Source organism: Callithrix jacchus, chromosome 15 (assembly GCF_049354715.1).
Source record: "Callithrix jacchus isolate 240 chromosome 15, calJac240_pri, whole genome shotgun sequence".
In the NCBI taxonomy this organism is placed as follows: Eukaryota; Metazoa; Chordata; class Mammalia; order Primates; family Cebidae; genus Callithrix; species Callithrix jacchus.
This window is the reverse complement of record NC_133516.1, coordinates 35,278,765-35,292,522: the sequence shown is the minus strand read 5'-3', so window position 1 is coordinate 35,292,522 and position 13,758 is coordinate 35,278,765. Positions and strand designations below refer to the sequence as shown.

Below are 13,758 nucleotides of genomic sequence, written 5' to 3'. Positions count from 1 at the left end.
CTTCATCTAATTGGCAGTTGAGGGTATGGCTCATGGACAGAAGCAATGGTCCTGACTGTGAGAAGTAGAAACCTTCCAGCAGCAGTAATCTATGTAGGAAATCGATTTGGAAGAGATTTTGAAATTTCTTAGTCCAGCCTTTTAAGAAATCATTATAGGCTGTTGAATCTGGAACAAATATCAGAGGAGGAAGATATTTAAAAAAGAGCAAGAGGGCTTTCAGTGGCAGTAACTCCTGGGAGGTTTGCTCTTATCAGAGAATTGCTCTCATCTCAGGAACAGAGGGAGGTTGCTGGGGGAGTGGTGCTGCCCTAGGCTGAGGGCTATGCTCATTTCTTCTTTTATTTTTTAAAGATAGTATTAGCAGTTTCCGTTTATTGAATGCTGACCATGTCTCAGGCATTATGGTAAACATCTTAAGGGCATTATCCCATTTCATATGTACAGTAACTTCAAAAATATGCAGCATTATCCCCATTTTGCAGCTGAGGAAACAGAGGCTCTGAAGAGTTAAGTAACTTGCCCAAGGTCACAGAGCTGGTGGACCCAGAGCTAAGATTTCAACTGAGATATCAGACACCAGAGTAATGATAAATATGCTGTTTGAGTTACTTCTGGGCCAGCTCTTGCTGGGATATATTCCATACCCAATACAAAGCCCTCTTCAATTGGGGTAGCCCACCACAAACAACTACTGGGGATGTTTGCTTTTTCAGGCCCTTCATTGAGGAAAGCTTCTCCAAGTATAGCAGGGCCAGGGAATCCCCAGGAGGAAGACCAGCCCATGCCTGCCCAACGGCTCTCTTCTGACTGCAGCGTCACTCAGGTGCATTACGTACTCCCAGAAGAGAAGGTGAACAGTCGACATCTGGCAAGCCTAATGTAGTAAACCTTATAAATGTCAGCTCCATTTATTTTTGGGGCAGGGCCAGCTTGTTACATCTTTTCGCTCTTGATAAAAAAAGGAACTGGTAAATAATAGTCAAAAGGATTATGTTTGACCCATTAAGGGAATACATTTTTCAGGTACTCTTGTAAACAACTGGCAGCCTAATTAAAAATATTTCTTAGGTAGGTCTTTAAAACAGGACTTCCTGGCCTTATGCAGTGGCTCACGCTTATAATACTAGCACTTTGGGAGGTCAAGGTGAGAAGATTGGTTTAGCCCAGGAATTTGAGATCAACCTGGGCAATATAGTTGGACCCTGTCTCTAAGAAAAGAAAATTACCTGGAAAGGTGGTGCACACCTGTAGTTCCAGCCTCAAGAGACCGAAGTGGGAGGATCGCTTGAGCCCAAGAGGTCGAGGCTACAGTGAGTTGTGTTCACACCACTGCACTTTAGCCTGGGTGACAGAGCAAGACCCTGTCTCTAAAATAAAAATAAATATATGACAGAACAAGACCCTGTCTTGTCGAATCATCCACGATGGCTGATTGCTAACAGTTCGGGATTGTAGCTCCCAGTGAAAGCGCAGAGAACGAGAGGACGCCACACTTTCAGACGAATTTTCGTCACTCACAGACCAGAAGATTCCCAGTGGAGGGGCCCCACGGGTTGCCAGCACGACTCTTGTGGCCAGCGCAGCGATTTTGCTGGCGCCGTGGTTTTGCTGGCACCTCGGTGCGGCAGCTCTTCATGCAGAGTAAATGGGAGGAGATTCCCGGGCAGAAGAGCACCATCAGTCTTATCGCTGCTGTTTTGGCCAGCGCAGTGGGTTGCTCGGATTCCAGTGCTGGGAATCAATAAACTGGGCGTCCACTCAGAAACCCAACTAGAAAGGCGGTAATTGTAAAGATGACAGATGGATAAATTTATAACAAAGGGAAGAAACCAGCCTAAAAAGGCTGAAAATACCCAAAATCAGAACCCCTTTCCCGCTACAGGGGATTACAGTTCCTCATCAGCAACGGAACAAGCCCTGATGGAAAAGGACTGTGTGCCATTAATAGAAGTAGGCTTCAGAAGGTGGATGATAAGAAACTTCTGGGAGTTAAAAGAACTTGTTCTAACCCAATGTAAAGAAACTAAGAACTTTGAAAAAAGGTTTGATGAAATGCTAACAAGAATAGACAGTATAGAGAGGAATATAAATGAACTAACGGAGTTGAAAAACACAACACAAAAACTTAGCGAAATATGCACAAGTTTGAATAGCCGAATTGATCAAGCAGAAGAAAGGATATCAGAGGTCAAAGACCTACTTAATGAAATAAAACGAGAAGACAAGAATAGAGAAAAAAGGATAAAAAGGAATGAGCAAAGTCTCCAAGAAATATGGCACTATGTGAAAATACCTAATTTACGTTTGATAGGTGTACCTGAATACGAAGAGAATGAATCCAAGCTGGAAAATACTCTTCAGGATATTATTCAGGAAAACTTTGTGAATCTAGCAAAGCAGGACAATATTCAACCCCAGGTAATAGAGAGAACACCACAAAGATATTCCTCAAGAAGAGCAACCCCAAGGCACATAATCGTTAGATTCACCAGGGTTGAAACAAAGGAGGAAATACTAAGGGCAGCCAGAGAGAAAGGCCAGGTTACCCACAAAGGGAAGCCTATTTTTCAGCAGATCTCTCAGCAGAAACCCTACAAGCCAGAAGAGAGTGGGGGTCGATATTCAACATCCTTAAAGAACAGAACTTTCAGCCCAGAATTTCATATCCTGCCAAACTAAGCTTCACAATTGAAAGAAAAATAAAATCTTTTATGAATAAGCAAGTACTCAGAGATTTTATTACCACCAGGCCAGCTTTACAAGAGCTTCTGAAAGAAGCATTATACATAGAAAGGAAAGTATTAGCCTTTCTAAAAATATACCAAAAAGTAAAGAGCATCAACATAAAGAAGAATTTACATCAACGAATGGATAAAATAGCCAGTTAAAATCAAATGGCAGTAACCCTAAATTTAAATTGACTAAATCCCCCAATCAAAAGATACAGCCAAAACCCAACGGTATGCTACATCCAGACCCATTTCACATCCAAAGATACACAAAGACTTAAAATAAATGGGATGGAGAAAGATTTACCAACCAAATGGAGAGCAAAAATAAATAAAAAGCAGGAGTTGCAATTCTCGCATCTGATAAAATAGATTTCAAAGCAACAAAGATATAGTGGTAAAAGGATCAATGCAACAATAAGAGCTAACAATCCTAACACCCAGATACATAAGACTCATAAAGAGATTTAGACTCAACGAGACAGAAAATTAATAAGGATATTCAGGATCTGAACTCAGATCCGGAACAAGTAAACTCGATAAATATTTATAGAGCTCTCCATTTTAAATACACAAAATATACATTCTCCACCTTAAATACACAAAATATTGATCGGCCATTATTAATACCCATTTTTAGAATAAAGCTACATTCCCGTTCTCTCTCCCTCTTTTTCTTCCTCTTCCTCTCCTTCAATCCTTTTTTTTCTTTCTTTCTTAAAAAAAAAAAAGAAAACAATGAACACTTGTAGAGTCATAGTTTTACAAAAAAGTAAAAACAAACAAAAAACAAGACCCTGTCTCAAAAATATAAATGAATAAATAAACAAATAAATAAATCAGAACTTTCTAAGGGCTTGCACTAGGCAACAGTTCGCTCATTCTGCTGTGATACCAATATACCCATCTGTGTCGCCAGATTTGAGTCTCACTTGCTAATCATTCCTCAGTTTCTTGTGTCAGTGTAGTTTACTTTCTTGCCAGTAGATGATATAGAGCTACCATCTGGTGGCTAAATGGGTAATTGCTAGGTTTCGAATCCATGTTTACTTTTCTGTGTAATACTCTGGGAAGTCTTCTTGCTCTTTGAAGGATGTATTATTTCTTTAACCGTATCATTTAGTTAGTTCACTAATAGAGGCTACCCTCCATATCCTAGAATTGCAAGGTTTATGTGTATTATTAGGTAATCCTGTAAAGCACTGTAATAGTCTCACATTAAGAGCAAGCTGAAGCTGGTCATGGTGGCTTGTGCCTGTTGTCTCAGCTACTTGGGAGGCCAAGGAAGGAGGATTGTTTGAGCCCAGGAGTTTGTGGTCAGCCTGGGAAACATAGTGAGACCCCTGTATCTAAAAAAAAAAACAAAAACAAGAACAAAAAAAAGCAAGCTGAAGTTGCCTAGGTAATTTAAAATGCCAATATTCCTATGAAACAAGCCCTCTGCTTAGAAGTTGATACACCAGAACTAGCCATCCATTCCCCTCAAATTTCTTCACAGCTGAGACTCTTCAGGACCCTTGTAAAACTTCACCTTGATGTTCTTCAGTCTTTCTTATGAACTTTATGGGTGAACTGGGATATCATACGGGTAAAATCACTTTAATTTTTTTTTTCTTTTTGCCACCAATCATATGGGAACAATTTTTGTATTTGTTAGTTTCTCCTGTTACATTGCACCTGGGAATGTATTGTGTCTGGTTGTTGCATCTAAGACTTTTCAGCTATCACATTCTGGTACTGTTGTCATGTAGAATTTTATTTCTTCCAAACATTAATAGGAAAGGAAACTGATTCATTGTCTCTCTGAAGATGAGTTAAGTTCTTCTACAAGTTCAACTGATAAGTCAGATGGGGATTCTAAGGAAGGGTAAGTTCTTATTTTTCTGTCTCCCTTTATAAACTATTTCTGTTTTAATGCATACTAAATGTACATTTCTGTTTTAATGAATACTAAAAGTATTCAGATCTCTAGTATTCCCACTGATAAAATTATAAATGGTTTGTGGCACATGCTGGAGATAAAAATGTCTCTTTTTTTTTTTGAGATGGAGTTTCTCTTTTGTTGCCCAGGTGGAAGTGCAGTGGTGTGATCTCGGCTCATTGCAATCTCTGCCTCCTGTGTTCAAGAGATGCTCCTGTCAGCCGGGCATGGTGGCTCACACCTGTAATCCCTGCACTTTGGGAGGCTGAGGTAGGCAGATCACGAGGTCAGGAGATTGAGACCATCCTAGCCAACATGGTGAAAAGCCGTCTCTACTAAAATACAAAACATTAGCTGGGCATGGTGGCGCGTGCCTGTAGTTCTAGCTACTTGGGAGGCTGAAGCAGGGGGATTGCTTGAACCTGGGCAGCAGAAGTTACATTGAGCTGAGATCGTGCAACTGCACTCCAGCTTGGTGACAGAGCAAGACTCCATCTCAAAGAAAAAAAAAAAAAAGATAGATTCTCCTGCCTCAGCCTTTCAAATAGCTGGGATTACAGGCATGTGCCACCATGCCCAGCTAATTTTATATTTTTAGTAGACATGAGGTTTTTCCATGTTGGTCAGGCTAGTCTCAAACTCCTGGCCTCAGGTGATCTGCCCACCTCGGCTTCCCAAAGTGCTGAGATTACAGGTGTGACCACCGCGCCCGGCCAAAAAGGTAAAAAAATGTCATTTCTATGCACACGTCTGATTTTCTTTTTTCTTTTTTTTTTTAAGACCAGCTCTCACCCTGTCACCTATGCTATAGTACAGAGGCGAAATCTTGGCTCACTGCAACCTCCGCCTCCTGGGTTCAAGCAATTCTCCTGCCTCAGTCTGCCAAGTAGCTGGGACTACAGGTGCATACCACACCACACCTGGCTAATTTTTTGTATTTTTAGTGGAGATGGGGTTTCACCATGTTAGCCAGGATAGTCTTGATCTCCTGACCTCATGATCTGCCTGCCTCAGCCTTCCAAAGTGCTGGGATTACAGGCATGAGCCACTTTGCCCGGCTGCACATCTGATTTTTATTTAGAAGTCTTCAAGAATGTCTTCTTAGACCTATAGATATATAGTTTTCATCAGATTTAGGAAAAGTTTGGCTGGCCTGGTATGGTGGCTGATACCTTAATTCTAGCACTTTGGGAGGCCGTGGCAGGTGGATCACTTGAGGCCAGGAATTTGAGACCACCCTGGCCAACATTGTTAAACCCTGTCTCTACTAAAAATTCTAAAAAGTTAGCTGTGCCTGGTGGCACATTCTTGTAATCCCAGCTACTCAGAAGGCTGAGGCCAGAGAATCACTTGAACCCAGGAAGCGGAGGTTGCAGTAAGCCAAGATCACGCCACTGCACTCCAGCCTCCTCCACAACAGAGCGAAACTGTGTCTCAAAAGAAAAAAAAAAAAAAAGAAAAGAAAGAAGAAAACCTTTGGCTATTATTTCTTCATTCTTTTCTTTGGATGTCTTCCTGCCCTCTTAGGGATTCCAATTACATGGATATTAGACTCCTTAAATTTGTGCCACAGCTCACTGATGCTCTGTTTAGTTTTACTTTTTTTTAAAATTAAATTAATTTATTTTTTGGGACGGAGTCTCACTCTGTTGCCCAGGCTGGAGTGCAGTGGCACGATCTTGGTTCACTGCATGCTCTGCCTCCTGGGTTCAAGCATTTCTCCTGTCTCAGTCCCCCTGAGTAGCTGGGATTTCACGTGCCACCATGCCTGGCTACTTTTTTGTATTTTTAGTAGAGACCGGGTTTCACTACGTTGGCCAGGCTGGTGTCAAACTCCTGACCTCAGGTGATCTGCCCGCCTTGGCCTCCCAAAGTGCTGGGATTACAGTCATGAGCCACTGCACCTGACCTATTTTTACTTTTTTTCTGTTTCATATTTCATAGATTCTATTGCTATGCCTTTGGGTTCATTAATCTTTTCTTCTGCAGTGTCTAATCTATTAATCCTATCCCATTATTTAATATATTGTATCTTTAGTCTCTAGAAATTTGATTTGGGACTTTTTCTTATATCTTTGTGTGTTTCCTTAACATGTTCATGTTTTCTTCTACCTTGGCCATATGGAATATATTTATAGTACCCATTTTCATGTCCTCATTTACTAATTCTATCAGTTGTGTCACTTTTGGATATGTTTATATTAACTGATTTTTTCTTCACGAATGTATGGCATTTTCCTGCTTCTTTGCACATCTGGTTATTTTTGATGAGATGCTAAACACTGAATTTTACCTCACTGGAAGCTGGTATTTTGTGTTTCTTTAAATATTCTTGAGCTTTGTACTTGAGTATAGTCAAGTTACTTGGAAATGGTTGGGCAGAATTTGTACAGAAAAGCTGAGGCCATTTCTTTCAGACTCTCTCCAAGATTCCTCTCTCACTTTCTAATGACAGTGGTTGTTCTGAACTCTGTCCTTTCTGTAGAAAAATTGTGAGTATTGTTGCACTTTGATCTGTTTATGGCCTATACTTAGGCTAAAAGATGTTGACTCTTCTCCAAGATCTGCCTGCAGGTTTTGTTTATTCTGCATTGCTTTTAGTTTTTTGAGTTTTGTATTTTATCCAGAGTTTGTAGTTGTTATTTGTGGAAAGGTCAGTCTGTAGGAGCTTACTTGGATATTTGAAAGCAAAACTCCTGTAGGTCATTTTGCATGTAATTTTTTAATGAAAAATTCTCATGAAGCCAATTAAATAACGAGGGGATATTTTTCCCCCAGGAAAGATCAGACAAATGAAATTAATGCCTTGGTACAATTGATGACTCAGACCCTGAAACTGGATTCTAAAGAGAGCTGTGAAGATCTCCTAGTAGCTAATCCAGTGTCAGAATTCAGACTTCATCGGAAATTTCGGGACACACTGATGCTTCATGGGAAAGTTGCAGAAGAGGCAGAGGAACTCCATTTTAAAGAGCTACCTTCAGGTGATCAGTGTATTCTTTTTTTTTTTTTTTGAGACAGAGTCTCACTTTGTCACCCAGGCTGGAGTGTAGTAGCGTGATCTTTGCTCACTGTAACTTCCACCTCCCAGGTTCAAGTGATTCTCCTGCTTTAGCCTCCTGAGTAGCTGGGACTACAGGCATGCACCGCCAGTCTCAGCTAATTTTTGTATTTTTGGTAGAGACAGGGTTTCACCATATTGGCCAGGCTGGTCCCAAATTCCTGACTTCAGGTGATCCTCCCACCTCGGCCTCCCAAAGTGCTGGGATTACAGGTGTGAGCCACCGTGCCTAGCCCAGTTTATTCTACAGAAAACTGGAGAGCATGTGTTTATTGGAGAAATGTGTCAAAACAAAGAACTAATGCCTGTAAACTTTTTATGTTTTTAAAATTATTTGCATATCTCCATAAAATGTATATCCTCTGTTATGCAACAGAGGTATTCCTGAAAAGTTGCATGAAAATTGATTTTTAAACGTAAAGGTAAATAGATAAATGTTTGTGGTTTTTCATGTGACTTTTCTTCAAGTTAGACAGTTGTGGTATTTTTAGGTTTAAGAGATGATAGTAAACCTTAAGCTCATATGTAAATTTTAAGTCATTAATAACTTGTCATAGGGGAAAACGATTGTCAGTATAACAAGATTTTTTTAAAAAAACAGGCCTGCTGGGTGCAGTGGCTCATGCCTGTACTTTGGAAGGCCGAGGAGGGCAGACTGCTTGAGCCCAGGAGTTTGAGACCTGGGCAACATGATGAAAACTTGTGTCTACAAAAATTAGCCAGGGATAAGTGGCTCATGCTTATAGTCCCAGCTACTCAGGAGGCTGAGTTGGGAGGATTTATAGAGCCCAGGAGGTCGAAACTGTAGTGAGCCATGAGCACACCACTGCACTCCAGCCTGAGCGACAGAGTAACACCCTGCCTCAAAAAATCAAATGAAATGAAATAAAAATAAAATAATAAAATACAAAAATGAAAAGACCTGGTGTGGTATAATCATGCCTGTAATCTCAGTGCTTTGGAGGCTGAGGTGGGAGGATTGCTTGAGGCCAGGAGTTCAAGACCAACCTGGACAGCATAGACCCCATCACTACAAAAAATTTAAGAATTAATTTGTTGTTGTGGTGCATTCCTGTAGTTCTGGCTACTTGGGAGGTTGAGGCAGGATGATTGCTTGAGCCCAGGAGTTAGAGACTATAGTGAACTATGGTCACAGTGCACGACATCCCCATGAAAGTGTAAGACCTTGTCACTTAGAAAAAAATAAAATACAAAATTAAAAATAATTGTGGTGTTCTTTCTGTAGTGGTAAAAGTGTTTATTTTTCCCTTTGTCTTTGTTCCTTTTAGCTATCATGCCAGGTTCTGAAAAGATCAGGAGACTAGTTGAAGTCTTGAGAGCTGATGTAATTCGGGGCCTGGGAGTTCAGCTTTTAGAGCAGGTGTATGATCTTTTGGAAGAGGAGGATGAATTTGAGAGAGAGGTGAGTGTCTTATTAGCTATATCAAGCTGCTTATGATATAGAATTTTTAAAATAACCTTTTGAAATATAAATCCTACATACAATTCACTCATCTAAAGTGTACAATTCAGTGGTTTTTATTGTGTTTTCAACGCTGTACAATCATCACTACAATCGATATTAGAACATTTTCATTACCCCCCAAGAAACCCTGTACCTGTTAGCAGTCACTCCCATGGTCCCCATTGCCAAATCTGAAGTCATGAAGATTTATTTGTATATTTTCTTCTAAGAGCTTTTTCGTTTCAGCCCTTACATTTAGGTCTTTGGACACTTATTTTTTTAAGGAAAATTTAAACTTTAGGTTGGGCTTGGTGGCTCACACCTGTAATCACAGCACTTTTAGGAGGCTGAGGTGGGTGAATCACCTGAGGTCAGGAGTTCGAGACCAGCCTGGCCAACATGGTGAAAGCCCATCTCTACTAAAAATAATAAAAATTGAAGCCGGGCGCGGTGGCTCAAGCCTGTAATCCCAGCACTTTAGGAGGCCGAGGCGGGTGGATCATGAGGTCAAGAGCTTGAGACCATCTTGGTCAACATGGTGAGACCCCGTCTCTACTAAAAATACAAAAAATTAGCTGGGCATGGTGGCGCATGCCTGTAATCCCAGCTACTCAGGAGGCTGAGGCAGGAGAATTGCCTGAACCCAGGAGGCGGAGGTTGCAGTGAGCCGAGATTGCGCCATTGTACTCCAGCCTGGGTATCAAGAGCGAAACTCCGTCTCAAAAAAAAAAAAAAAAAAAATAGCTGGGCATGGTAGTGTGCACCTGTAATCCCAGCTACTCTAGAAGCAGAGGCAAGACAATTGCTTGAACCCGGGAGGCGAAGGTTGCAGTGAGCTGAGATCATGCTACTACACTCTAGCCTGGGTGACACAGCGAGACTCCATCTCAAAATAAAACAGAGTAAAATAAAATAAAATAAATTGTATTACCTATTACCTAAAACATGAGAACTATATACATTCTAAAAGAGTTACAAATTACAGTATCAGCAGTAAATGTGAATCATAGTCAAGAATTTCTATACTGGTAGTGTTTTTTTTAAAATGAAATTTATTTTATTCTGATAAAGACTAATGTATGCCTGATAACCTAGTGATAATTTATAAGTTTGGTAGTTCACAACATTTTTAGAAAGCATATAATATTAACATGCAAATAAAGCATTATAGAAAGTTTTTTAAAGAAGGAAGGGCTGGTTGGGCAGGGATGGGATGGAATTAAAAAAAATAGAATGAAGTGTTTACTATAATTATTTTTTAAAACCTTGCTTGGTTCATCTTGAAAAATCGATGATTTTTTTTTTTTTTTTTTTTTTTTTTGAGATAGAGTCTCACTCGGTTGCCAGCCTGGAGTACAGTGGTGCAGTTTCAGCTCACTGCAACCTCTGCCTCCTGGATTCAAGTGATTCTTGTGCCTCAGCCTCCTGAGTAGCTGGGATTACAGGCATGTGCCACCATACCTGGCTAATTTTTGCATTTTTAGTAGAGACAAGGTTTTAACATGTTGTCCAGGATGGTGGCAATCTCCTCGTGATCCGCCCTCCTTGGCCTCCCAAAACACTGGGCCATAAGTTCTTGGATAAGCATGAAAGTTGAATGAATTTTCAACAAAATGTAATTAACATCTGTGTTTTCAGATGTTACTTAGGTTAAGAAATGTGTTTTAGGATCTACTTACCAGTTTTTCTTTTTGATGCAAATGTATGATCTGCCCTGATAAGTAACAAGGCATGGTACCCCCCCCAAAAATAAAAGGAAAACAGAAAATCCACTCAAAGTGCCTGGCCATATCAATGAATTTTTAAAATATCCGAAGAAAAGGAAAATAAATCCCCCCCCCCCCCCCCCCCCCCCCCCCCCCGCCAAAATACATAAGAACCACTTACTGGCACTTGTATTTTAAGTACCTGGAGAAAAATAGGACAGATTTTTAAAGGCAATTAATAACAGCTGGTACAAGGGCTTGTTTCATTTGATTTAGTACCAAGTAAATTAAGAGTAAACATGCCATAGAAGACATAGTCAGGTTTTTCCTCCACCTCTCATATTGCCCCACTTCTACAGACCGCAGTACATCAGCTACCATCCTTGTTGCTCCACTAAGGAATCACTTTAGATTCCAATTTTTTTTGTTACTTTTGTTGTTACATATATTAGCCCATTTATTATTATAGGCCATTGATGTCTCAAAGAGTAGAGGAGCATCTACTGGTCTTTCAGTTCCTTCAGTCTTCTGATGGTGGACTTTACTGTGACAGTGGAAGTGGTGTTGTACTTCCAGGCACCACCAGATTCCAATTTTTAAATGCCTGGTCAGATGACACCAGTAAAGTTCTTTCCCTTTAAGATAAGGTGTCAGTGAATGCTAACAAGGTATCAATTTCTTTGATTAGGAACAAACAGCTCCTTCAGGAAATTCACTTACTTTCCTATCTTTGTTGACTTATCATATAAATTCTTTTTATCGGCACACCTGTATACTAATTATGATTGATTGCTATTTATGGCAAAAGAATATTCTCCAGACACATCTGATCTATTTACTAATGACAAAGTGTGCTTACTTTACATCATGCCATGGATTTCTCTTTTTCTTTTATTTTTTGGGAAGGGAGTAGTATACCTTGTTATTTATCAGGGCAGATCATACATTTGCATCAAAAAGAGAAACTGGTAAGTAGATCCTAAAACACATTTCTTAACCTAAGTAACATCTGAAAACACAGATGTTAATTACATTTTGTTGAAAATTCATTCACCTTTGTGCTTACCCAAGAACTTATAACATCAATTTCTGATATAACTCATAACCCTCAGTACATATGTATTTTCAAAAGAAAACAAGTGATCTTAAAGTAATATTTTTATCTATGCTAATTGGTACATTTTTATAGCAAATTGAAAATTCTGAGTAAACTGAAAGTATGTTTAACACCAAAATAAAGTGTATATGGTTAGCTTATACATTTCTTAGTATAAAGGCAGAAATGAATTTGTATCTTACAACAAATCTGTAAATCCAATTTTTTTTTTTTTTTTTTTGAGACAGTGTCTGGCACTGTCACCCAGGCTGGAGTACAGTGGTGCAATCTCAGCTCGCTGCAGTCTCCACCTCCTGGGTTCAAGCAATTCTCCTGTCTCAGCCTCCCAAGTAGCTGGGACTACAGGTGTGCGCCACCACACTCAGCTAATTTTTTTGTATTTTTTTGTAGAGATGGGGTTTCACCATGTTGGCCAGGGTGGTCTCAATCTCCTGACCTTGTGATCTGCCTGCCTCGGCCTCCCAAAGTGCTGGGATTACAGGCATGAACCACTGCACCTGGCCCCAATTGCTTTTTTTCTGGAATTTTATATAGTGTCTCACCATGTTCCACAATACTAAAAATGACTTTTTTGGCATCAATCTGTGCCAAAATTTCTTTCTTTCTTTTTTTTCTTTTTCTTTTTTTGAGATAGTGCTTCACTCTGTCACCCAGCCTCTAGAGTGCAGTGACGCAGTCTCGGCCTACTACAACCTCTGCCTCCTGGGTTCAAGCGATTCTCCTGCCTCAGCCTTCTGAGTAGCTGGGATTACAGGCGCATGCCACCATGCCCAGCTAATTTTTGTATTTTTAGTAGAGATGGGGTTTTGCTATGTTGACCAGGGTGGTCTTGAACTCCTGACCTCAAGCAGTCCACCCACCTTGGCCTCCCAAAGTGCTGAGATTATAGGCATGAGTCACCCTGCTTGGCCCTTGCAAAAATTTCTGATGAGATATTTTCCTCAAATGGCATGTAATTTTTTTTTTTCTGGGAATTTTATCAACTATTTTTTCTTACTAATCAAAAAGTTAAATTACTACTAGTTTCTCTTTTAGTTTTGCTCTAATACATGTTTTAAAAGTTTAAACATGTCTGATGTTTTTGAAAATAACTGGATAAAACACACTAGATGATTTCAAAAGATGGGTCTTAGTATCTGTCTCATATGACACTTCCTTAGTATCCAGAATAAATTAATAGAAATAAAAGTAATATAATTTTCAAATAATTCATACATACTGGAAGTCTTAGGAAAAGCAGCTTCTAAATGCAAGGACTAGGAGGTTTACTCATCTTACTTGTTATAGGTGTTTCTCCTCATGGAGTAACTGAAGAGCTCTCTGGCTTGTTTGTGCAACTTTAGTAGGAAAGCATATACAAAGGGCCAAATCTTCTTGGTTTCCATTCTGGAGAATGTTTCCAATACCCCTTTTTTCTGGTAATATTCCAAGACTGGCTTTGTTTGGGCTTCGTAAGCCTTTAGTTTCTTGATAACCATCTCTGGTTTATCATCCTCATGCTGAATGAGAGGCTACCCAGTCAATCATCAATGCCCACAGTTGTGGGAGGGTTAAATTCAATGTTGTAGACTTGGCCACTGGTGGGATAAATTGTACTGTTTTGATTAAACTCTCTACTCTAAGGGGTTGGGCACGGTGGCTCAAGCCTGTAATCCCAGCACTTTGGGAGCCGAGGCGGGTGGATCACGAGGTCAAGAGATCGAGACCATCCTGGTGAAACCCCGTCTCTACTAAAAATACAAAAAATTAGCTGGGC

General features: G+C 40.0%; 1 protein-coding gene across 27 annotated transcripts in view; it reads left to right on the top strand.

The window, feature by feature from the left end:
• The window catches only part of NEK4 (NIMA related kinase 4), a 70,435-nt gene that overhangs the window by 30,757 nt on the left and 25,920 nt on the right, over positions 1–13,758 (top strand). For 11 of the 27 annotated variants that reach the window (XM_078351130.1, XM_078351126.1, XM_008981803.4 and 8 more), the window contains 4 exons: positions 717–853; positions 4,511–4,599; positions 7,432–7,637; positions 9,004–9,137. In XM_078351130.1, the coding sequence (XP_078207256.1) occupies positions 717–853; positions 4,511–4,599; positions 7,432–7,637; positions 9,004–9,137 (566 nt within the window). Of the gene's footprint in view, positions 1–716; positions 854–4,510; positions 4,600–4,802; positions 5,102–5,433; positions 5,556–7,431; positions 7,638–9,003; positions 9,138–13,758 lie in introns of those variants that run through there. The other 16 variants (XM_078351127.1, XM_078351121.1, XM_078351128.1 and 13 more) reach the window with 7 other exon arrangements.